This window comes from Mauremys reevesii, linkage group 1 (genome assembly GCF_016161935.1).
Source record: "Mauremys reevesii isolate NIE-2019 linkage group 1, ASM1616193v1, whole genome shotgun sequence".
Taxonomy (NCBI): Eukaryota; Metazoa; Chordata; order Testudines; family Geoemydidae; genus Mauremys; species Mauremys reevesii.
The window spans coordinates 117,302,638-117,329,192 of record NC_052623.1 but is presented as its reverse complement, the minus strand read 5'-3'; the positions used below and the strand labels follow the sequence as shown (position 1 = coordinate 117,329,192).

Sequence of the window (26,555 nt, the reverse complement as noted above, 5' to 3'; positions counted from 1 at the left end):
TAAATAGTCTAGGTTTTATAGTTTGCTTTACTACATTAGTGTAAAGAGAGGACAAAGTTTTCAAATGTGGGTTTCTAAAGTTAATTATCTAAACAGGTAGTCTGATTTTCAGAGGTTTGGGGACCCAGCAATCAATGGGATCTGTGAATGCTTCAAAAACTTTGGCCTGAGTTCTGTTTCTTAATTGCTTTTAAGCAACTGAATCTAAATCATTCCTGTGCCATCAAATGTCACTTTGGACGTGTACAAGGCTCCGCCATTCCTGCCATCCCTGTATATCCTGGGTCGTTCTTTGAGAGTCCTATAAATTCTCTCTCTCTCTCTGAGTAGTGTTCAAGAGGGATTCTTTTGGTCTGCCCCTTTTGTATGTGGAGAACTCAAATAATTATATTAATTTGGTTTGCCATATATAAACTAAAAATGTAAGATCTGATCATGTTTGTATTTACTATTTCAAAATTCAAAGTAAAATTTAGCCTTTTATTCAACAGATTAAGATAAATGGTGGATGTTCATTAATCCAGCATAAAATCCAAGAATTAGTTGTTTGCATCTTTAAAAGACTTTCAGCCAAGATTTACTTTGAAATATCAAAACAGTTTTAAATGTTACATTTTTCAATACACTTTTATGCTGGATAAACATATTTAAGTTAATTTTTTTTAAATGAACCACTGCATTTACTGTGAAATCTTAAATCAGGTAACTGTTCAGGGTTATATTCACAACAAGCTACAAGTTTGCTATACTGCTCTGATGCGTCCCAATAGAATTATTTTTTAATTATTTATTTTTTTTTTTTTGCAAAAGGTTTTGGACATCTGAATTTTTTAATTTTTTTTTTTTTTTTACAGTTTTATCAACTAAGTTTGGAAGTGAATCGAGGACCATTCTCTGGCATAGTTTACAACTTTGCAAGATAATGTAGATTAAGAATCCCTCAATTGGAAATAAAAAGTGTAATTTCAAAAATATAAATAGAAACCTCTTAATGCTAGCAAGCTCAATAACTTTAAAGTCACAAGCTATGTCCTTCTTTCTGGGCAAAGTTGGAAGGAACTGTTTAATCAATGCAAAGCACAGATCATACTTATTTCCCTCTTTTCCCACAAGATTGCTTCAGAAGAAACGGCCAGCAGTGACGGGAGTTCCTGGATTCAGCATCTTGTTGACTAGCATTTGTCAGAACTATTTTTAAAATTTGTAACACATAAAATAAAAAAAGCGCTATTGAGGCTTGTTGGTGACTTGTGCTGATATCCAAGCCATTTCACTTGGCCAAATGTTTCAGATCATTTTCAGTGTTTTCCTTCCCACCCAAAAGCAAGCTAATATTTAAAAAAAACAAAACAGGATTTACTGTTCAGTTAAGAATTTGCTAATCAGAAGAGCTGAAAAATCATACTGATGTAGGGCTCAATCTTGCATAGTGGTGAAGTAAGTTGGCATTGAGAGAACTCAAGCATCTTACAGCAGAACTGAGCACTTGGGAGGATCAAATCCATATTACTCAATTATGCGCTAATATTAAGCCAGGGTAAATCCAATTCAGGGTCTCAAATAAATAAATAAATGAAGCCCAGCAGCTTTCTTAACACCATCACTTGGCATGTGGTTTGTCTAAATCTATAAAGAAATGTAGGATATGGTACTGTATTTGTGTTTTTAACATGGGACATATTCTTATCTAGCACAGAACTTGAGACTTTCCCCATTAGATACCCTTATGTTCTCTTGGGGACTTAAGCAAACCTTACTCAGCCTGCTTTTTATTTTATTTGGCAGTATCAGCAGACATCCCCAATGTGTGTGGCTTTTAAAAAAAATATTGTTTTATTTCTCTAGCCCATACACAAGTGCTCTATGTTTCTGCATAGTTGCTACGTATTATTGTCATATACATAAGGAGTCTCTGGCACTTTACAGCAATGACAAACACATATCCTGCCTTAAGGAGTTGATAGTCTGAGGTCCCAATTCTGCAGATATGCAGGTAGATTGCTTTGTGCACCAAGGATTTATTCATGAACTCAGTAGAGATTTTCCCCCCTATGTAAAGTTACTCACATGCTTGTTTATAAGTTTGTAACTAAGGCCTTGTCTATGCACAAAAATGATATTGTGTGCCAGTACGATTAAAGTGATACAACTCTCCTTGTTTAGATGCAATTATATTGGTATGAAAGTGCTTATACTGGTATAGTTTATTTCCATACCACGTGAAAGGAAATAAGCTATACTGGCATAAATGCACCTTTACACTGGTATAGCTGCATCCACATTACAGATTGTACCAGTATAATTATTTTAGTTGATAAATATCCCACACGCCTAATTGAAATAGTTATACCAGTACAAAATCTGTGTGTGGATGAACTTTCTTCAGTACAGTTGGTTGGGTATAAAGAAGGACAGAGTTGTGGGGCTGAGAGCAGGATGAGTCTAAAACAAGTGGTCAGATGCAAAAGAGAGCTGTATGGGAAATGGAAAAAAAAGTAGACTACATTTTTAGATTGATATAAATACAATTATAAAAAACACTCATGAATAGTCAGTTCTTCAGATTACAGTGCTGGCTAACAGTTCCCCAGCACTTGTAAACCCTCCCTGAGCTCTTTCTTGGGGCAGTGCGACTGCTTTTTCTCAACACTGAACTGCATCTAATGGTCCAAACTAGGTTGAAATGAACTTCATTTTTCACTGCAGAAGGTGAGAGACATTCTTTTTAGGTGACAAATCTGAGGAACTGTCTCAGATTGAGGTGTCAATAGAGGAAGCTTTGGAACAAATTGATGATAAATTGAACAATAAGAAGTCCCCAGGACCAGATGGTGTTCACCCAAGAGTTCTGAAGAAACTCAAATATGAAATTGCAGAAATAATAACTGGTATGCAACCTATTGCTTAAATCAGTCTCTCATCCAAATGATTGGCAGATAGCTAATGTAATGCTGATTTTGAAAAAAAGAGTCCAGAGGTGATCCCGGAAATTACAGGCTGGTAAACCTAACTTCAGTACTAGACAGAATGGTTGAAACTATAGTAAAAAACAGAATCAGATAGTGCCAAGCGCGTGCTTCGGGCGGCAAGCTGCGGGGAGCGCTCTGCCAGCGCCTTGAGGGCGGCAGGCAGGCCGCCTTCGGTGGCTTGCCTGCAAAGGGTCCGCTGGTCCTGCAGCTTCAGCGGACCTCCCGCAGGCGTGCCGAAGGCAGCCTGCCTGCCATGCTTGGGGCGGCAAAATGCCTAGAGCCGCCCCTGGTCTACACTGTAATTAGATAACCATGGCTGGCCCCTGCCAGCTGACTCGGGCTCGCAGGGCTTGGGCTGCGAGGCTGTGTAATTGCATTGTAGACTTCCAGATTTAGGATGGATCCCATTGTGACGGGTTGGATCACAGAAACCCCCTTGGGGCTGCCAACTGATGTGCCAAGACTACTTCTGTCCCTGCTTTCCCTGCCAGCTTGAGACTCCAGCACCCTGTCTTGTTGAACCGGACATGCCTGTCTGCTCCAACACAGACCCAAGGTCTGAACCACGTGCCCCAAAGCTACAGACTTAAATGAAAGCAACTTGAGAAGTGTTCCTGTCTTTAACACTCAGATGCCCAACTCCCAATGGGGTCCAAACCCCAAATAAATCGGTTTACCCTGTAAAGCTTATACAGGGTAAACTCATAAATTGTTTGCCCTCTATAACACTGTTAGAAAGATATGCACAGCTGTTTGCCTCCCCCCAAAGATTAATACATACTCTGGGTTAATTAATAAGTAAAAAGCGATTTTATTAAATACAGAAAGTAGGATTTAAGTGGTTCCAAGTAATAGCAGACAGAACAAAGTGAATTACCAAGGAAAATAAAATAAAACACACAAATCTAAGCCTAATACAGTAATACAACTGAATACAGATAAAATCTCATCCTCAGAGATGTTTCAATAAGTTTTTTTCACAGAGTGGACGCCTTCCTAGTCTGAACACAACCCTTTCCCCTGGTACAGTCCTTGTACCAGCTCAGGTGGTAGCTAGAGGATTTCTCATGATGGCTCCTTTTTTGTTCTGTTCCACCCACTTATATATCTTTTGCATAAGGCAGGAATCCTTTGTCCCTCTCTGAGTTCCCCCCTTCCTTCTAAATGGAAAAACACCAGGTTAAAGATGGATTCCAGTTCAGGTGACATGATCACATGTCACTGTAAGACTCCATTACCCACTTGCCAGCACACAGGTATACAGGAAGACTTACAAGTAAAACAGAGCCATCTACAGTCAATTGTCCTGGTTAATGGGAGCCATCAAGATTCCAAACCACCATTAATGACCCACACTTTGCATAATTACAGTAGGCCCCCCGAGTTATCGTTCATATTTCTAGTTTCAGATACAAGAGTGATACATTTATAGAAATAGGATTACCACACTCAGCAGATTATAAACTTTGTAATGATATCTTACAAGAGACCATTTGCATGAAGCATATTTTAGTTACATTATATTCACACTCAAATTCATACTTCTATAAGATCATATAGAGTGCAACGTCACATCCAGACACCTGCGAGGTGGGCCTCAGAGCTTGGGCTGAACCATTGGTCTGACCAGCATTGGTCCAGTATGGCCGTTCTGATGTTAAAACTGTTGGACTCTCCTGCTATGAAATTTTAGTGTCCAAAAAATGCTTAATATAATAAACCTATATTTTGTTTACCTCTGCATTTTGTTCCTGCATACTTCCCTGCTACTGCTCTAAAGTTACTTCTAGTTGTGTTTAAAGCACATCTCATTCACAGAACAGAACCATTCACTTTCCCTTCATTGGGAAAGCCGAGGACCAGACCTGTCCAGGACAACTTAAAAGGGATTGTCAGGGCTCCAAACATATACTTTTCCTTGGCTTTACCACTAAAGAATTTTATCAAACCAAATTATTCTAACTCTGATAAAAGGGAGAGATGCAGGAAAAGTTAACCTTTTGAATTGTAAGTTGTTAATGAAAATGGCTCCTGAAAAGCATCTATATTTTATGGGTTTCAGAGTAGCAGCCGTGTTAGTCTGTATCTGCAAAAAGAACAGGAGTACTTGTGGCACCTTAGAGGCTAACAAATTTATTTCAGCAAAAGCTTTCGTGGGCTACAGCTTACTTCGTTGGATGCATAGAATGGAACACACAGACAGGAGATATTTATACATACAGAGAACACGAAAAGGTGGAAATATGCATACCAACTGGAAGAGTCCAATCAGTTGAGATGAGCTATCAGCAGCAGGAGAAAAAAAACCTTTGAAGTGATAATTGAGATGACCCATAGAAGGTGTGAGGAGAACTTAACATAGGGAAATAGATTCAATTAGTGTAATGATCCAACCATTCCCAGTCTCTGTTTAAACCTAAGTTAATTGTATCTAATTTGCATATTAATTCGAGTTCAGCAGTCTCCCTTTGGAGTCTGTTTTTGAAGGTTTTGGGTTGCAAAATTGCCACCTTCAAGTCTGTCACTGAGTGGTTAGAGAGGTTGAAGTGTTCTCCCACTGGTTTTTGAATGTTATGATTCCTGATGTCAGATTTGTGTCCATTTATTCTTTTGCGTAGAGACTGTCTGGTTTGGCCAATGTACATGGCAGATGGGCATTGCTGGCACATGATGGCATATATCACGTTGGTAGATGTGCAGGTGAACGAGCCCCTGATGGCGTGGCTGATGTGATTAGGTCCTATGATGGTGTCACGTGAATAGATATGTGGACAGAGCTGGCATCGGGCTTTGTTGCAAGGATAGGTTCCTGGGTTAGTGTTTATGTTGTATGGTGTGCAGTTGCTGGTGAGTATTTGCTTCAGGTTGGGAGGCTGTCTGTAAGCGAGGACTGGCCTGTCTCCCAAGATCTGTGAGAGTGAGGGGTCATCTTTCAGGATAGGTTGTAGATCTTTGATGATGCACTGGAGAGGTTTTAGTTGGGGGCTGTAGGTGATGGCTAGTGGCGTTCTGTTATTTTCTTTGTTGGGCCTGTCCTGTAGTAGGTAGCTTCTGGGTACTCTTCTGGCTCTGTCAATCTGTTTTTTCACTTCAGCAGGTGGGTATTGTTTTAAGAATGCTTGAGAGAGATCTTGTAGGTGTTTATCTCTGTCTGAGGGATTGGAGCAAATACGGTTGTATCTTAGAGCTTGGCTGTAGATAATGGATCTTGTGGTGTGTCCTGGATGGAAGCTGGAGGCATGTAGGTAAGTATAGCGGTCAGTGGGTTTCCGGTATAGGGTGGTGTTTATGTGACCATCGCTTATTAGCACAGTAGTGTCTAGGAAATGGACCGCTTGTGTGGATTGGTCTAGGCTGAGGTTGATGGTGGGATGGAAATTGTTAAAATCATGGTGGAATTCCTCAAGGGCTTCTTTTCCGTGGGTCCAGATGATGAAGATGTCATCAATGCAGCGCAAGTAGAGTAGGGACGTTAAGGGACGAGAGCTAAGGAAGCGTTGTTTATAATTCACAAAGGTAAAGTCATGATACATTGTGTACTTTAAATAAAATCATTACAGTAATGAGATGGATGTAGCAATATGACTGTTTAGAAGTGCACAATGAGTTTGCAAGTATGGTACAGTATGAAGAAAAAATACTTGCTAGAAAAACACATCATGACACCAGAGAGACATTGCATGAAACAGCTAAACGGAATTTTTAGTAAACTCTGTTTAGTTGTTTTGTGCCATACCTTTCTGGTGTCGTGATGCATCTTTCTATCAAGTACTTCTCAGAGAAACTACCAGTTAGGAGCAATGCAAGGGATAACACATTTCATTTATGAAGAAAGAATATAGATAATGAATAATCTTCTGGGAACACTTGGCTTCTGAAACAGAAATTGTAACTCCCCCTTTTTAATTTATCTTTTAGTTCAGGAAGCTAAAGATACTATGCACTTTTAAAATTGGGAATGTAAATCTCTACAACATCGTAACTACCCTTTTAGTTCCCTTTTAACAAAAAGATCTATGTAAAATAAGAATATAGATTAATTATGTTCTCAGCAACCTGTTCTGAAAGCGGTGGCTAAAGAGTTAATACCTCTTTCATGATATTTTACTTTATTAGTTTCCTTTTTCTTTATGTGTTATAGTCTCTGTGGTATTTATCAATTATATTTTAATTAATCAAATACATTATATTTATATAATGAACATATGATATACATATTTAAGTCTGTGAGGGGAAAAAGCATTGAGAAGCTGGTTGAGGTCTATGAATAGTGGAGACGAACGTCTGATAGCCAGTGAATGCGGTAGATATGAAATAGATCTCATGGGTCTTTCAATCTTGTAACATGTTTTCTCTTCAAGGGATGCACTAAAAATGCGGCTGCTTGGATAAGAAAACTCTTCCTCTTTCCCTTCAGATTGTTAGTAATCAGTAATTACGTACAGTATAGTAGGTTTCCCCACCCGCCCAAGGCCCCAGTCAAGATTGAGACTTCACTGCGTTGGGAGCTGTACAAACACAGCAGGAGAGACACTGGAGTGCTTAAATAAAACCACGTACTAAATATTTTCTCACACTAGTGCCTGGCTTATAAAGTGCCTTAGTGGTCTTTTGCATAGCAAACTGCTGTCTAGAGGGAAGCCTTCTAGAATAGCTTTCATAAATGCAAAAAGCACTCTAAGACCTCAAATAACTGATTTTATTCATGCAGAGAAAAAACAAAAGACTGAGTTTGTTAACAGCTCTTCCCCTTTAGCAAGAAGAACTTTTGTTAAGACAAAATGTAGCCTCTTGGTATTAATATGAAAAGAATTGTCTTGGATGTAATGCTTGTTGTTTTCTTTCCATGTGTGCAGGATGTTTTTGCCATGAAGAACCCATTTGTGACAATGGGACTGATCACAATTACTAGAAATTTCTTTGCTCTGAAGACCTGGCAGCTTTTTAAGATGCCTTCTACCTTTGGTCTAAAAGTAATCATCTGAAATAGTCCAATTTTAAAATAACGATGGTGCCCTTGAAGCTATCAGTCTCTTCTGTTATGCAGCCTACAAGTTTCATAGACAAATGATTACAGAATAAGCAGTGCAATAAGCTTTTCTACATTGAGACATTATTTTCTATTATTGTTAACAGTCAAGAAGCAGTTTGCCAACTGACTGAAGACCGCAAGAATCTAGTGTTGATTTGTATTGTAATGGAGAGATACTTCTGTAAAGTGGCTAGAAGATCTGGGAGTAGAACATTTAATATTCCTGCACTCTCCAGCCTACTATAATGTCAGAAATGAGTACCAACTGGACAGCCAACCTGAGCTTTGGAGCATCTACAGATCCTCATGAGCCAAGAACTGGACTCTCTAGAACAGGGCACACCATAGTGGCTGTTTTCCTTGGATTTATCTTGGTATTTGGCTTCTTGAATAACTTGATCGTTCTCATACTCTTCTGCAAGTTTAAAACCCTGCGCAACCCTGTGAACATGCTACTGCTGAACATCAGTGCCAGTGACATGTTAGTGTGCATCTCTGGCACCACACTCAGTTTTGCATCCAACATCCACGGCAGATGGATTGGAGGAGAGTATGGTTGCATGTGGTATGGCTTTGTCAATTCCTGCTTTGGTAAGAGTTTAAAGATTTTGTCTTACACTATTATTTGTAACATGGTGGATGTGGAAGGTGGATGTGTACCATCCGTGTGACTAGCACAGTTCTAAGACTTCTGGGTTTCTAAGACCACACATACCACTTTGGATTACATAACCCTGCAGTATTTGATGTAGAGTCATGCTCCCATGCAGCATAATTTCACCAAATGTGGCCTCGCTAGCCCCAAACTGATGCTCCACTGGTGGTAAACATCCAAGGCAGCCATCTTCCACTGGGCAATTGCCACGTTATCACAGTGAGGTGTCAATAGTAAAGTGGCAGTGTATAATTAAAGTGTATTTTTAGATTGTCTGTCTGAAAATAGATTCTCAGCACTAAGACTGTCTTGTTTTTCAAAAACATATATCCAGGTCAGTTTGTCATCTTGCTCTGCCTGTCAGTTCTGTTTTTGTGAGCCACCAAGGTATTGAAATATACAAGAATTCTGTTCTCTGGATTACTTGGAGATCAGGTTTGCTGTATACTTTATGTAAGGGGACTGTTGTCCCCTTACTAACATTCAGTGGGGGTGTTTTTGTTGGCTAGCTCCCAGTACTAAAAGAATGGGGAGAGGCCAATGCTCCAGGTCAGCCTGATTGACAGGGCTGGCAGGCTAATCAGGGAGTCAGGAGACCAGGGCGGGTCCCATCCTCTGTGTGAGCTGGAATTGCCTGGGTCGGACAGAGTGGGGCCAACCTAAGGAGAAAGCAGGGGCCCAAGCTGAGCTGGGGAGCAGAGCTGGGCCAGCCAGAGAGGCCAGAAAAGCAGCCCAGGAAGCAGGTCAGTGTTGGGAGCAGAGTCACGGAAGCAGCCCACAGAGCAGACCTGTGCTGGGAGCAGGGCTGCAGCCACAGAGCCAGAGACACAGCCCAGGAAGAGCAGATCCTGTGCTGGGAGCAGGGCTGCAGCCACGGAGCCAGAGGGGCCAGAGAAGCAGCTCGGGGGCTGGAGGCAGAGCAGCAGCATCAGTGCTAAGGCAAAGTAAAGCTGGAGCTAGAACAGTGGAGCTGGGGCTGGAGCTGGAGCAGTCTGAAGCTGGGTGCGGTGAGCAACTGGGGCCAGCCAAGGTGGGACCCTGGGCAAAGGGCCCAGTGCAGAAAGACACCCCCAGCCCAGGGACCTTGCAGGCCAGACTAGGAGGGGGCTCTTAACCCAATGGGGAGCTGATGCTGGGAAGAAGGGTCCCACCATCCAAAACCCGGAGGTGTGTGGCCATCACCAAAGCAAGTGTCCAACCTGCAGCATCCCTGCAGCATAGCCAGGGCCTGAGAAGAAGACCTGGGACCTACAAGGAACAGAGACTGCACTGCCCTGACATTCCAGAGACACTGTTTGTAATGTTCCCTGCCACAGAGTGGGGTGATGTGTTTTCTTTAACCTTTCCCATTTTTCCTTATTCTTTTTTAATTAATTGTTTATTAAATAACTTGTATTTATTTAAATTGTATGCAATGATCAGTGGGGCAGGGAAGTGTCCAGTGCAGAGAGAGCACCCCGGAGTGGGGACACCCTAGCCCCTGTCTTAGGTGACCAGAGCTGGGTTGGGGGCCGAGCCCCCCAGGAATCCTGGGCCCAGCTTTGTTGAGGTTACGAGAACTCTGCCAGACAGGAGAGTGGAAGGGGAGGCCTCAAGGGCAGGGAGGCCTCTGAGTAAAAGAAGTGGGAGCGAGGACTCAGATCTTTCAGCTAGCCCATTTCACGGGGGGTAGCGCAGAAGCCAGGAAAGCTCCCCACAATAGCGGGACCATTCCCACGCTTACATTTAGTACCCAGTCTGGTCACACAAATATATTAGATATATGAGCCTTGTGCCACTTCGGTTCAGCCTACATACGTGCACACCAAATCCTCCACTGTCCTGATTTTTGTTACTACTGGAGCATCTGAACAGGAGATTTGAAAAATTCATTCTCCATCCAGTTCTTTTTTGGGAAATAGATGGGAAAGAATAACTTCAAGATGTATCCCCCTCCTTATAATTTAGCTTATTGCTATCATTCGGGTGTGGGGGGGGGGGGGGCAGGGAAGCTGAAAGAATAGATTAACATACACATTTAAGGGATTAGCAAATGTACATGCAAGTGACATTTGTAGTGCATTTGGCATGTCAGGTCTCTTATCTGTTACCAGCTCTTCTGTTGTGGCACTGGAAATAAAACAGAAATAAAAGGATGTCTTAGTTATAATCTGCTACTGTTGCTCTTTTCACTCAAAAGGAAAAGAGAGACAAAACTACATATTGAACAGTTTTTCTAGATAAAAGGAACTGATTAAATTAAAATTTACCTAAATAGCCGAACTAGTAGTGGTAGAGTTGGGGAGGAGTCACTCAGCTCATATTTAAAATTACTGTTTATGTGTAACCCCAAATTTACTCCAGTGCTCATGAGAGTTCCCGATGCACTCTCAATGTCAAAAGGACAGTTCTGCAGGAAAATGTCTAAGAGCTCGATTAATGAACTGTGGTTACCTACAACAGGCCTGATCCCATCAGATGTTGAATAGAGCTGGTCATGAATGTTCAAAATTCACAATTTGACAGTTTTTCCATTGAGATTTAGAATTTTGGGGAAAATCAAACAATGTATGTGGGGGGTGATATCCACTCTAAATTCAATTTGCCCTGCAACTTTGCCTACCTCATTTGCATTCTGCCCACTGACCCCCAGCTTCTGGGGCAATTTCTGACATTTCAATCTGCTGGGCAGCTTCAAGCAACTGTCATTTAAATAAAAACACCCTCTGACCTCACACCCACATCATTCAGGCAAAGACATATTTCCTTCTTTCCCAAAATGTATGTTTTATTTCCCAAATTTAAACCTCCCCAAGGAGTAGGTCTAAGGCAGGGATCGGCAACCTTTGGCACGCAGCCTGCCAGGGTGCTTGCGTCCACAGGTTCGGCTGATCGCAGCTCCCACTGGCCACGGTTCGCCACTCCAGGCTAATGGGGGCTGCGGGAAGTAGCGCGGGCCGAGGGATGTCTGGCCGCGGCTTCCTGCCATCTCCATTGGCCTGGAGCGGTGAAGCGCGGCCAGTGGGAGCTACGATCGGCTGAACCTGCGGACACAGCAGGTAAACAACCCGGCCCGGCCTGCCAGAGGGCTTACCCTAGTAGGCCGCGTGCCAAAGGTTGCCGATCCCTGGTGTAGGCAATAGAACCAAGGAAGCAGTATTCCAGAAAAGGTCACGATGGAAAATCAGAAATTAGCATTTTTTTAATAGTTGGAAGTTATTGGCAACTCCTTTGCTGTTACAGAATGTTTCGTAAATTATTTCACCAATTTAAAGGACAGTGATGTGCTCCTTCAAAGTAAATCCTGTAGTGAGAATTTTACATGGTTACTTATCACCTCTTTATTTTGCATTGTACAAACTAAGGAGCTCCATGGAGGTCACATTCTATTGACATCTGTGATACTCATTGGGGCAGGGACAATTTTGTTCTGTGTTTGTACAGCACCCAGCACAGTAAGATCCTGGTGTATGACTAGGGTTTCTAGTTGCTATGGTAATATAAATAATAATGATGCCACTCAAGACTCTGTCCATGCAGAGCTTGTTGTAGGAGCAAAGTCTTAATTCTCTTCTGTAGAAAGGTGTCACAGGGTTCACGCACCACATCTTGCACTTCCTCCTGGCAGCTCTGAGGATTAGCTCTTGCCAAACGCTGCCTCCTCTGGTGGTATTTCTCCCCATCATCTCTTTCAGCCTGGTGCCCCTCTCACTCCCAGAGCTGCAGCTTCCTGTTTGTGGCTTGGTCCTCTGGCCAGATCACTAAGGTCCTCTCCTTCCGGAGGAATCAAAGTCCTTCTAGACCAGCTGTCCGGCTGGCATCTCCAACGTCCTGCACCACTTCCCAGTGGCTGGTGTCGTCAGACGTTACTGGTGTGGTGCTCTGCTCTGTTTAATGTTAACAGTTGGCTGTGTGTATGTGTTCCCTCTGTGTGCTTCTCCGGCTCTGCAGATCTCTGGTACAGCAGACCCCAAGAGAACCCTCAATGACCACTGACTCTGATAAGGTACGAAGGCACCCGGCCAGGTTTATTGCCAAACGAAGCACAGTAATAGTTTCCCACAGACTCTACAGGACATACTACGAATATGTGCCCCCTGACAATGGACCAGCTCAGTCAGTGGCGAAACTCTCCACTGCCCCCTAGGCTGGCAAAGACACCACCCCAGGGATGCATTCTTATACACAGGTACGAACAAGTTACGCATCACTCCTGATGTATTGAGGTGCAACCCCTCTACATAGTAAGGTGCCACCTCTCACCTTGTACATGTTGGTTTGAACAAAACAACTGTCCATCATATTACCCTTTTGCCCCTGTCTTTAGGATGGGTCAGACTGTTCTGGTACCATCCTGGCACATGTTTATATTACCAGTGCTTAGCACCTTTAAGGTATGTGTTTAATTGCAGCATCAGCCTTCTTGCCAGCTTCTGTGAGCAGGGCCTGCCTCTGGCTCACAGCTTAACTTTGCTTTATGTGAGCAAAGTCTTGACCATTACTTTAGTTCAGGCCTTAGGCCTCATACAGGGCCTCTGATATAAGGGCTTATGTTTCAGGGCCTCATCTTACCACAGCTGGTAGGGAAACCCAGGCCCACCCTCTAGACTGAATTCCAGCCCAGGGAACCTGTAATAACCAGCCAAGGTCCGTATGGTCCTATCCCTTGCCGCTGTTTTCCTGGGCTTCCCCCTCTATCTGGGTTTGCCAGCCCAAGCTCCCTCCTCCCAGGGAGTGACCATAGACTATGTCCTAACAACCTCTTTCTGCTCACAGCTCTGGGCTTTATATGGGTCCCTCCTGTTCCAGGTAAGCCCCTTTCCAATGAGTGACCTGCTGCCTGTCTTCCTCAGGTGCAGCCTGGGCAGTTAATTGGCCTGCCTAGCCACTTTAATCACTTGAGGCTTTGCATGGGGTGGGCACCCATCACAAATGGGTTCAATCCTGCAAGGTCCTAAGCATCCTCAATTCCCACTGAAGTCAGCTAAGATTGCTTAGCATCTTGCTGGTTAGCACTCAGACTGTGGTTTAAAGGATGCTTGTTATAAACAAGTCTGAAATGAAGCATAACCAGTCTTATGTTTCAGAAGCTTTAGTTCCCTGGCTAGCCTAAAAGCTCTCCTTTCTGAGTGAGTAAACTTGACTCTCTCTTGCACTTATATGCCTGTAGTCATCACTGTGACCTAAATAAGTTTTCATGGGTGGTAGTTTCTCATTAAATATACATTGCTATTTTAAACTAATGAAGAAAAATGATGACAACCAGTGGGAGTGCAGTTCAGGTGCTTACAATACCATTATTTTTATGATGCCACTTCCCTCACACCCCCAGAATTAATATTAAAACCTGCAGGGGCTAATGTACTTTTAAAATTTCAAGAGAACAATGTTAAAATTGGTGCTTGCACTCAAAACACTTAGGTAAACACAGCTTATAAATAACAGGGCCTCTGCTTGGACCTAGTTTAGAAAGCCAAAATGCTTTTGTCCCATATTACTTTAGGACCACAAATGTATGGGGACTCTTGAGCAGAGAGGTTATTTTACCTCTGTACTTGGCACTGATGGGACTGCTGCTAGAATATTGTGTCTAGTTCTGGTGTTCCCAACTCAAAAAGGATGTTGATAAATTGGAGAGGGTTCAGAGAAGAGCCATGAGAACGCGCAAGGGAGTAAAACACATGCCTTATAGAGATAGATTGAGCTCCTTGGGTCCATTTAGTTTAATAAGGAGAAGGTTAAGGGAACAGTTCCCTTGGTGCCTATGTTTTTGCCTCTGAGCATGCGCACAGCTGCCTCCCTCTAAGTGTCCGGACACCTGTCTCCTGCCAAAACCCCAGGGTGACCCACAAAGCGAGGGAAGATAGGCATTCCTTCTGCCTATGTTGCACTTGGGGCCAGATCCAGTAGGCTTGCTTAGAAGCTGCTTAACTGATCAGATCCCATTCAAAATCTGGCTGGAGAAGTAGATGTGGTGGGGGTGGTGATAACTAACTCATTCTGCCTGCCAAATTCATTGTCACAAGAAATGCCTTAGGTGGCTAAGTTGCCTGACTCCAGAAGAGCGGCTCCTGGTTATAGATCACTGGCAGAGATAGGCACCTCCCTGCAGTCCAGACTTAGGGTATGTCCATACTGCAAAAAAGACCTGTGGCAGCAAACATCAGCTCATGGTATGGGGCTAAAAAATTGCAGAGTAGACATTTGGGATCAGGCTGGAGCTGAGACCTTCTCCCCTCACTGAGGGTATGTCTACACTACCTGCCAGATTGGTGGGCAGCGATTGATCGATTTATCGCATCTAGTCCAGCTGAAGTTGTGTAACTTAGCTCGATCTGCCCCCTAGTGTAGACCAGGCCTGAGTTTAAGAGCCTGGCTCCAGCCTGAGGTTCAATGTCTACACTACTATTTTTAGCCATGCAGCACAAGCTTGAGTCAGTTGACCTGAGCTCTGAGACTCGCTGCTCCAGATCTGTTTTTGCAGTGTAGATACTGAACTCAGTGAGAGGGCTGGGATTTAAGACATAGCCCTCTCATCGCCATGATACAGCAGTGGGTGGATGAGATTCTGTGGCCTGCGTTGTGCAGGAGGTCAGACTAGATGATCATAATGGTCCCTTCTGACCTTAAAGTCTATGAGTCTATCTCCCATGGGCTAGCTTAGGTAGTCCTGCGCCTAGCATGTTGGCTTTGGCTTTTGTGGATTGCAATCTAAAGTGACTCTCTCTCCCCATTCATTGTAAAGGACCCCTAGGTGCCTACCTCAGGCTTTGTGGATTGCAGTGTTGTTCCTGTGATTTTTCTAGGCACTTTGAAGTTTGGTGTTGCGACACTCAGGGTCACACCTCCTAAGCCCCTTTTTGAATTCAGCTCCTGGTGAGGGTGACAAAACAATTTCCGCTTGATTTTGTTGTAACACAAGCAAACACCACATATAACTCATCTAAGCCCTCTCAGCACAGTTATTCGTGTGCCTCTAAGCCTAATACATGTTATGTAGTCAGAGAGAAAAAGTAACAATGACACTACACAAAATAGTCTCTTACCAGTTTAAGCACCTGATCCAGCAAACCCATACTTACCTTAGTATTTACTCACGCGAGCAACTCCTGGAGGATGGGTTTGGAGACTTGGGCTGTGCATATGTTGAAACAGGTTTGGCAATTTTGTAGGACATGCTTCTTTTTATTTAAAAAGAATGATTAATTCTAGAGTAAGGCTAACAGAATGAAAATACCCATTTAATAATACTAATGCAGTGACTAATACTACGGCCCTGATCCTGTATATTTCTCCACGTCTGGGTCCCTGCACCCCACATGGAGTCCTATTGAAGTCAATGCAGCACCATATAGGTACAGGGCTCTGCCTATGCAGAGGAACTGACAGGACTGGGGCCTATATTAGTATATCCTGACCACTGTGCTTATTAAAACCATTTTTACATCTACATGTGAAGCTCTGATCCCCTATTGAGACCTGGTGTCTGGTGACCCTTCTTCCTCTTAAACTTTTACTGTTCTCTCCCCACTTTTCCTTTTCATCACATACTTTCCTGTTCAGAAGGCCCTGTTCCAAGAAACTGGTTGCTGTTACTTTAGCATCTCTAGCTCCTATTGACAGCTTAAAAATATGGAATATTTGTCTAAATATGAATGTTCAGTAACTTACCATTTATTTCCGAGAGAAGATAACTCACAAACCTGCTTTAGAGCCTGATCCTACATCCACTGTGCACCAAAACCTCCCCTTGGCTTTATTCAGAGAGTTTGGAATGCATAAGAGCTGGGACTTTAATTTGTACCCATGGGACATATAGCTGGGGTCAGAAGACGGGAGCAATCTTCTGGTAGCACCTTGTGTAAGTTTGTAAATCATATGGTGTAGGAATGGTGCAAAGCATTATAGCCTACAATAGTTATACCGCACTGTTTGAAATATTAATATTGAATACTCATTCATCAATAGGGTAGGGAGTTGAGGGTGAGAGGAAGTGTCCCCATGTTAGGCTATATGATCATTCTCTGCCCTATTGCTACCTTTCAGATGACATTTATCAGCCTTTTTTTTAAAAAAAAGGAAATCCTTGCTGATGCCGTGAGGTGTAGCTGTTCCTGCTAACATCGTTATGCTCAATGTGCCTCAAGCACAATGGCCAGGTCTCTGTTCATTGTCAGATAGCTGTTGTTAGCATTGTCTGCTCTACCTGGTTCACAGCCTTTGGGAATTATGAAAACAATTGTCCTCATTTTGATAGAGGAAGGTCTGGAGCATGTTACTTATCCACTGCCAAACAGCATGAAGACATACCAACAGTTAAGGGTGGCATGCAGTGGCGGATTAGCCAATGGGGCCTGTACCCAGGGGCCTCAGCCAAGTCGGGGGCCTCGAAAAATTAGGCATCCCTGCATCCTGACCCCACTTTGCCTGCCCGGAACTCCTGCCAGGGAGCGGAAGAAGCCCCTGCGCCCTGACTCTCTCCGTGGCAGGAACGCTGGGCAGGCAAGGGAGCCCCCGCACCCCAATCCCACAGAAGTGCCGGGTGAGCAGAGCAGGACAAGCCCCTGTACCCCGACCCATTTCCCTGGCAGAAGCTCCCAGGAGTGGGGAAGGGGGAAGGCACAGGGATGGGACTGCAAGCAGAAGGGGTAGGGAGGGGCCCCCACTTGCTCTGGCCCAGGACTCCACAATACCCTAATCTGTCTCTGGTGGCATCTAGTCTTTTTTTCTGTGCATTGGAAGTCATCAAAACACAGTAGCACAGAACGAGTAAACAAGGCAGTTGTGCTCAGTCTGTAATGTAGGTTAGGCTTCCTGACTGATTGCTAGCGGTTGTCTCTGTGTTGCTGTCATGTTTTGTAAAACGTGTTCAGTCCATGTTGTCTGACTTAGGATATGTCTACACTACGGAGTCTAAACACAACCACATAACCCCATAGTGTAGATGCAGCCTACACCTATAGCAGGGGTTTTTTCACTGCCTCCTCTCATTCTTTTGGTGACATAGCTGCGTCTACACTGGGGGTTATTTCAACATCGTTACTTCGGTCAGGGATGTGGATTTTACACACCCCTGACCAATTTAGCTGTGTCAACTTAACTTTTAAGTGTAGACCAGGTCTGTGTTCCCTCACACAAGCAACAGAACACAAAGCCCTGTTCTGTACTTGATACTCACTGAAATGGAGAAACTCATGGTATTGTTGCATGTTTTAGGTACCATTACCTGGTCACGTGTGATGGCCATTTTTGATTGATTGCTTGCAGCAACCAGAACACACATCTATATTGTGTAGAGAAAATATGTAAACAACATATCAGATCACAGCTTGCTGAAAGGGGCTTAGGCTGAGACAATGACAATCTAGGATTTCCTGCAAAGTTATGTTGAATATGAGCCAACTATAAATTGTCATAGTTGTCAGCTCTCTTTAAAAAGATGGAACGTTTTTTCTGGTGAAATTAGGTTTAATCAGTTGCATTTGATAGCACTGATCCTTAATCTTAGTACACAATGTGAATGCAGGAAAGGTTGTGCTTTATGTCAGACATGCTGTATTAGTGGCCTAATGTTGATGAAATGAAATGCTGAGGCCAACCGTGTCTTTAATCCAGCGGTCGGCAACCTCTGGCATGCGGCTCGCCAGGGTAAGCGCCCTGGCGGGCCGGGCCAGTTTGTTTACCTGCCGCATCAGCAGCTTCAGCCGATCGCGGCTCCCACTGGGTGTGGTTTGCCGTCCCAGGCTAATGCGGGAGGCGGGAAGCCGTGGCCAGCACGTCCCGTGGCGCTTCCTGCCTCCCCCATTGGCTTGAGATGGCAAACCGTAGCCAGTAGGAGCCACGATGGGCCGAACCTGCCGATGCGGCAGTTAAACAAACTGGCCCGGCCCGCCAGGGTACTTACCCTGGCGAGCCGCGTGACAGAGGTTGCCGACCCCTGCTTTAATCATTTAACTTACCTATGAAGTAATGTATTATTGAAATATATTAGGCCAAATCCTGTCTTCAGTTAGAACTCTGCATCCTCATTGACATCCAGGGGAGTGGATGGGTATAAGTACAGCCAGGAACTGTATGGTAAAATGTACTCTATATACTCAGGCAAAAAAACCAAACCAAAACAAACAAACATGGGGGAGTTCTCAACTGCTTATCATGAAAAGCTATTAATTTTCTTTGATTTTAGTAGCCTCAGATCTTCTTCCACCTGCTCTAGCACCTCCTAATTGAAGGTCATTACAATCACTTTCCTACATTTTGTAAAAGTTAAAAACATTTAATGCAGCAATCTCTGAAATTTGCAAATAAGGAGAGACATTGCCTTTTCTCTGCCTATTTAAATTACAATTAATTAGGCAAATGGCTCCTTCATAATGACTGATATATATTTTCCATTACAGTTTCTTGTAGGAAATGTTTAATTAGGACACAGACGTTTTCCAGACCACTAACCAAACTAATCCTTAGAGAATGCTTAGAGAATGCTCATAGACAATCATTGATTCAGTGATTCCAAATAATTACATGACCATATGCAATAATTAAAATATTTAAGATTGTCCAACTTCTCAGCCATAAGATATTTCTCACGTAGAGCTAATACAGTTCTGCGTGTTAATGTCTGCCAGTGTCCTCATTAAGAATACTTCCTGAAATGAAAAAATACTTTACAAATTTTTGTATTGTTGGAGAAAAGTGGGGGCTTCTAGAATGATACATCTAAATTGTTTAGATTTGTATTTTCCTAAACATCGAAAAGGGACCAACATTACAGGGGAAGTATCTTCCAAACACACTTACTCCGTAAATGGCTTGTGAATCAATAAACCACAGCTCCTATTGATTCACAAGCCATTTATCATCTTTGTATATTTCACAGCCAATAGAAGCGCTACTTAAATAATCTATACCCCTGCCTCGTAATCAGAAATTTTCTGGATTATTGAACTAATGTGACCTCTTTTTGCTTTAATCTTTTCCATAATTGACACAGATGGGATGCTATTGATTGACTGGACATGCTAGGGAGAGTCACTCCGGGGGCAGTTGCAATACAGTGATGTCCTTGTCCTATTTTTAATTTTAAATGTTCATATTCCATTTCATTTTTATGGACCCTAAGTGATTGTGGATCTGGTTACTCAAGAGACCACCTCTTTCCCAGTGCCACACAACCTCAGATGAGATCAATGGAGGTACCTGATCTAGAGAGCCTTTGATATAAATGAGAGGGATCTGTGGTAGGGTATTTGCCATGACTGCTACTTGACTTTGCAATATGTTGGCCCGTCTGGTCTGTTAGAGCCACATTTGTTAGTTTTCTGCAATCATCCCAAAGCCCATCCTTACCCACCTCCCTCCTCCAGGCTTTTGGTGAGGTCTGGGTCAGCAGATTTATTGTTATTATCCTCATGGGCTCAATCCTGCAAGGTGCTGAGCCTTCAACTTCAGCTGACTTCAATGGGAGTGTGGGGTGCTGAGCATCTTGCAGGATCAAGCCTTATATTTACTATTGGTGTCACATTGGATGAGCAATCCCTTTATTTTAGATGGCACAGGTAGTACTGCTAATAGTTAAGGTTGTCCAACCCTTCCTGTATAAAACTCTGGTTTCAGTTGCTTATAACTTTACCAATCTTTAACTGGTTGGGCTGCAGTTTTCCATGCTAGGTGCCTGCCTCAGGCTGAATAGTTTCAGCAAAAACAAACAGTTAAGCTCTTTCCCCGAATGAGGTTAGTCAAAAAACACATTGTTTGCCCACTTAACAAATTATTTCAGGCATTTCATTGAGAAGCTCTAACACCTAAGTGCTTTGAAGCAGGAACATCTTCCTGGTTGTAAACCTCTGAAAAGAAATCAGTTTGCACATGCTCAGAGGTTTCTTAGAGACTCCCATTTTTTACTATTTACCATGTTCTTGCTCAGACATTTCAGCTATACAGTCAGGAGCAGAGACAACATGTAATTAAGGGATTAATCACACCACACAGAGAGCAGTTAGTCAAAGTGGCACAAGTCTTCAATCAACCAATAGTCTGAAATTTGTTTGCATAAGCTGGTTGGATAATTAAATATATTTGTAAAAGTCAAAACCTATTTTGAACAATTCATGAACAGAAAAAAGAAAGCTAAGTAGATAGCATAACTTTTTCAGAATTAATAATTAAACTGTCTTTTAAAATCAGCACTAGCTCGTGGCTCTGCTTAAAATATATATGTAATTATTTATAAGGTTCAAAACCATCAGTTACTTCTACACTTCTGGGTTTTGCCTGGGCCTGAAGCAGAAATACTGAAATGCCACTGAGGGAGCACATCCTACTATACTCGTAGTGTATTTGGAACTAGAAAATAGTGTACTTTTATGAGATTTCTAGAACATGCAGCTGTGGGTTGGTATTGACTTTGGATATGCATTTAAACTGTTACTCAAACTGAAGCTTGTGAGTTTCACGCCTCACTATTATATACAGAACTGATAATGTGCATGTTAGTGGCCTTCTGAGTTCTGCCTACTATGTTAACAGGGGACCTTGTTAAATTCACCTAACTAATAATCCTAATGAAGTTAAATAATTAATTAGAGCTCCACACAGCAGCAAATGCAATACAGACTAGAAACTAGCATAGCAAAGCTGACAAGTTACATATAAACCCTCTCAGAGTTCAGCATTTCAGTGAGGAGACATAAGTGGTTTTATTTTCTCTCTGTGGCTTTAATGTCCATATAGTAAAAAAGTCAATTGTAGTGAATACGTCTAGGACTTTGATTGTAGAAGCAGCTTTTCCCCAAGTCAGCTACAATTAAAACGTTCTGTTTGGTCTGTACAGGCCTTTGGTACTGTACAGACTCCCTAGGACTCAGCCTTAATTCACCAAAAGATTTGCCGAGTTTCACAAACCACTTGGTAAATCCTGGCAGAATTTTCCAAAGGAAGAGTGTGGAGTAGCATCTCAGATCTTAGACTGAGGGCTTGGCTACACTGGAGAGTTGCAGCGCTGGTGGAGGCTTTACAGCGCTGCTACTTAGTAACTGTCCACACCTGCAAGGGACATCCAGCGCTGCAACTCCCTGGCTGCAGTGCTGGCTGTACACCTGGTCTGCTTGGGGTATAACGAGTGCAGCGCTGGTGATCCAGCGCTGCTCGTCAAGTGTGGCCACACACCAGCGCTGTTATTGGCCTCCAGGGTATTAGGAGATATCCCAGAATGCTTTTAACTAAATCTCTCTTTGTTTTGTTATGATGCCTCTCTTTGTTTTGTTGTGAACTCGGGGCTCTGGGAGCTGCTTATCTAAAAAACAAACACAGCTCTTGTTTGCTGTGATCAATCTGTAACTGACTGTGAACAATCAATTGAGATAACCCACTACCTTGCTGTGAATGAGGCAGGCAGGGGGATGAATGTCTACAGCTTAGTGTTTGCTTGAGGAGAGAAACAGCGGGGGGGGGGGGGAGAGGGCAGGGGAGAAAGGGAGTCAGTTGGAAAAGCTGCTTATCTGGTCTGCAGGCTGTTTGCAATTAAGAATGAATGAGGGGTTGAGGAAATGTTCAGATTTTGCAAGGCAGGGAGCTGACACACAGTGTCGGCTCCAAAAATCCACTCTCTCTCTCTCTCCCCCACTCCCTGTCACACTCCACCCCACCCCCCTCTTTTGAAAAGCACGTTGCTGCCACTTGAACGCTGGGATAGCTGCCCATAATGCACCACTCCCAACAGCGCTGCAAATGTGGCCACACTGCAGCGCTGGTAGCTGTGAGTGTGGCCACACACCAGCGCTTTCCCTACACAGCTGTACGAACACAGCAGTAACTCCCAGCGCTGCACATCTGCAAGTGTAGCCAAACCCTGAGGCCTGGTCCACACTAGGACTTTAATTCGAATTTAGCAGCGTTAATTCGAATTAACCGTGCACCCGTCCACACCAGGAAGCCATTTAATTCGACCTAGAGGGCTCTTTAGTTCGAATTCGGTACTCCACCCCGACGAGGGGAGTAGCGCTAAATTCGACATGGCTATGTCGAATTAGGCTAGGTGTGGATGCAAATCGAACTTACTAGCTCCGGGAGCTATCCCACACTGCACCACTCTGTTGACGCTCTGGACAGCAGTCCGAGCTCAGATGCTCTGACCAGCCACACAGGAAAAGTCCCGGGAAAATTTGAATTCCTTTTCCTGTCTGGACAGTTAGAATCTCATTTCGTGGTTGGACATCGGGGTGAGCTCAGCAGCACCGGCAGCGATGCAGAGCTCTCCAGCAGAGGAGTTCATGTAATCTCTGAATAGAAAGAGGGACCCAGCATAGACTGACCGGGAACTCTTGGATCTGATCGGTGTGTGGGGCGAGGAGTCTGTGCTTTCAGAGCTGTGCTCCAAAAAACGGAATGCAAAGACCTACGAGAAGGTCTCCAAAGCCATGAGAGACAGAGGATACAGCCGGGATGCAACGCAGCGCCGCGTGAAAATCAAGGACCCCAGACAAGGCTACCAAAAAATCAAAGCGGCAAACGGACGCTACGGAGCCTGCCACCACTGCCCCACCAGTGACCATGGACTCTGACGATGGGACAGTGTCGACGGCCAGTTCCTCAGCGATGTTCGCGGACGGGGAAGATGAGGAAGGGTTTGTGGAGGACGAGGCAGGCGACAGCGCTTACAACGCTGGTTTCCCCGACAGCCAGGATCTCTTCATCACCGTCACGGAGATCCCCTACCAACCGTCCCCGGCCATTAACCCGGATCCTGAATCAGGGGAAGGAGCAGTCGGTAAGTGCTTTAACCATGTAAACTTTTATTCTTAATATAACAGGAATCTGAAGTATGTGAAAAGGAGGTCTCTCTATATATGGGGATAGAACAGAAATCCTCCTGGGAGATCTCCACGAAGCTCTCCTGGAGGTAATCGAAAAGCCTCCGCAGGAGGTTCCTGGGGAGAGCTGCCTTATTGGGTGCTCCGTGGTAGCACACTTTTCCGCGCGAGGCTTTCACGAGGTACTCAGGGAGCATTGCCTCCCCGAGCACGGCTGCATAGGGCCCTGGTTTGTGCTGGCTTTCACACAGCATGCGCTCTCTATCTCCTTCAGTGACCGTCCTCAGGGTGATCTCGCTCGGAGACTCCTGCATCTAATTAGGGGAATGACTGTAATGTTACGCCTGGTCCAAAGTATTTTTAAAAAATCTCCGGACAGACGGCATAGCAGAGACTCAGCACGCTGCTGCGTGACGAGCGTAATGGAAAGCCAAAGAATCAAATGGACACTCATGGAGGGAGGGGGGACTGAGGACGCAAGGTATCCCACAGTTCCTGCTGTCTCCGAAAAGCATTTGCATTCTTGGCTGAGCTCCAAATGCTTCTAGGGTCAAAAACAGTGTCCGCGGTGGGTCAGGGCATAGCTAGGCAATTTACGCAGCCCCCCACCCACCCCCAGAAGTGAAAGGGAAAACAATCCTCTCTTGACTCTTTTACATGTCACCCTATCTTTACTGAATGCTGCAGATAGACACGATGGTGCAGCACTCAACACCAACATCCTTGCTCCCCCCACGCTATGGATGGCTGATGGTACAAAACGACTGGTACCCGTCCTCATCATCAGCCTATTGGCACATGGGGCAGTGCAAAAGGACTGGTAACCATGCCGACTAGCATCTGTCAGGTCCGCCAGTGTCAGGTGAACCTAATTTTTCATGGTAGATGGTGCAGTATGGCTGGTAACCGTCTTCATCATAGCAACAGGGGGCTGAGCTTCATCAGCCCCCACCCTTCATGTGTAAAGAAAAGATTCAATTGCCCCTGGGCTAGCAGCAGGATGCTGGGCTCCTCTCCTCCACACTCCTTAATGTCCTATCTGGACTATCATAGCAACTGGAGGCTGCCTTCCACTCATTTCTCACTAACAAGTCACTGTGTCTTATTCCTGCATTCTTTATTACTTCATCACACAAGTGGGGGGACAATGCTATGGTAGCCCAGGAAGGCTGGGGGAAGAATGGAATGAACAGGTGGGGTTGTTGCAGGAGCACCCCCTGTGAATAGCATACAGCTCATAATCTATGCAGGATCTGACACAGAGCAGCTGTGCTCTCTGGTTCTCTGATACAGTGGTTCTCTAGTACACTTGCCCATATTCTAGGCAGGACTGATTCTATTTTTAGATACCAAAAAGGAGGGATTGACTCAGGAGTCATTCCCTATTTTAACTTTACGCCCCTGGCTAAGAGCAGCCAGGGGCACTTATGACAGCAGCAAATGGTGCAGTGCAAAAGGACTGGTAACCATGCCCATCTTATTACCAATTTATGGTATGGTAGATGGTACAGTATGGCTGGTAACCATCTCTGCTATCATGCAAAAGCAAAAGCATGCTGCTTTGTAGCGCTGCTGGACCGCCTCTGTCAGCGGCATCTAGTACACATACGGTGACAGGCACAAAAGGCAAAACAGGCTCCATGGTTTCCACGCTGTGGTGTCTGCCAGGGCAATCCAGGGAAAACGGGCTTGAAATGATTGTCTGCTGTAGCTTTCCCGGAGGAAGGGATGACTGACGACATTTACCCAGAACCACCCGCGAAAATGGTTTTTGCCCCATCAGGCACTGGGATCTCAACCCAGAATTCACAGAGACAGACTAGACTGTGTTCATTGTTCTCAAAAATTTATCTTTGCAAGGAATTCACTCCCTTTTTCCCATCACACAGCTTCGACTGTCTCCAGACCTGCCACAGCATCCCCCTCACAGAGGCTGGCAAAGATTAGGCGGCGAAAGAAAAAGACAGGGGACGAGATGTTCGCTGAACTTATGGGGTGCTCCCGAGACGAGGCGGACCAGCAGAGCCAGTGGAGGGAGACCCTCTCTCTGTACCAGCGCTCACACAGCGAACGGGAGGAGAGGTGGCGTGAGGAAGACAAGCAGGCGACTCAAACACTGCTTGGACTAATGAGGGAGCAAACGGACATGCTCCTGCGCCTTGTGCATGTTCTGCAGGACCTCAGGCAGGAGGACAGAGCCCCCCTGCAGTGTATCTGCAACCGCCCTTCCCCGCCACAAAGTCCCATACCCCCCTCACCCAAAATAACCAGAAGGAGGGGCGCCAGAGGCCGTGTAAACTGTCACTGCACCCCAGCAGAGTGCTCAAGTACCCAAAAGCTCTCATACCCTAAATTTTGAGAAGTCCTTTCCTTCCCGCCTCACCCAGGCCCCCATCCCAGTTTCATCCCCTAACTGTCTAGTTGATAATAAACAATATTTTTCTGTTAATTACTGTTTCCGTCATGTTCTTTTAGAGGAGACTGTGTTTGAAGGTGGGGAAGGGGGTTGGTAATTTGACAGGACAATCACCCTTACCAGGGTACAGACATGGGGGCAGGATCAGCAGCAGGTCACACACACACTGCAGTCAGTACGCACCCTGGTCAGTATGGGAGGTGGTTTGCAGGTTCTGTGTGGGTGGGGGGGTACGTTACTTTGTAGCGGGGGACGGGGGTTACAGATCTCATGCAACGGTCCCTGTCCTGGAGCACAGAGCCACGCAGCAGAGGAATCTGTATCCGTCCTCCCCCGCCAAAAGGCCACATAGCCCCCGCACACAGAGTCCCAAAAAGGAGGGATGGCAGGCTCTGTTGAAACATCCAGTCTGGCACTGCAGACCGCTCTGGGAGCAGGAGCCTGTCATTCCTCGAGTTTACAGGCGGTCTTTACATCACTGCACACCCTACCCAGCACAGTCCGTGTCCCGGTTTCAACCCTGTAACGTAAAGTCATCAATAAAGAAACCTTTGTAAAGTTACAGTGGAACATGTATTTTATTTTTTAACGTGTGTTGGAAGTTGGGGAAGCGGGGTGGGCGGGGTATGTAACTGCAGATGCTAGTCAACAGTCACTTGGTAAAGAAACAGGGGCAGGAGAAGAAAGAAAGAAC

The 26,555-nt window shown here is 44.5% G+C and overlaps 1 protein-coding gene across 11 annotated transcripts in view; it reads left to right on the top strand.

The window, feature by feature from the left end:
* Positions 1-26,555, top strand: part of LOC120403679 (opsin-3-like) — a 149,824-nt gene that overhangs the window by 5,557 nt on the left and 117,712 nt on the right. For 8 of the 11 annotated variants that reach the window (XR_005597668.1, XR_005597659.1, XR_005597661.1 and 5 more), the window contains one exon: positions 8,106-8,592. Coding sequence is in view for 3 of the 11 variants with exons in the window: in XM_039535149.1 (XP_039391083.1) it covers positions 8,247-8,592 (346 nt within the window). In the remaining 8 variants the exon portion in view is untranslated. The other 3 variants (XR_005597676.1, XR_005597673.1, XR_005597679.1) reach the window with 3 other exon arrangements.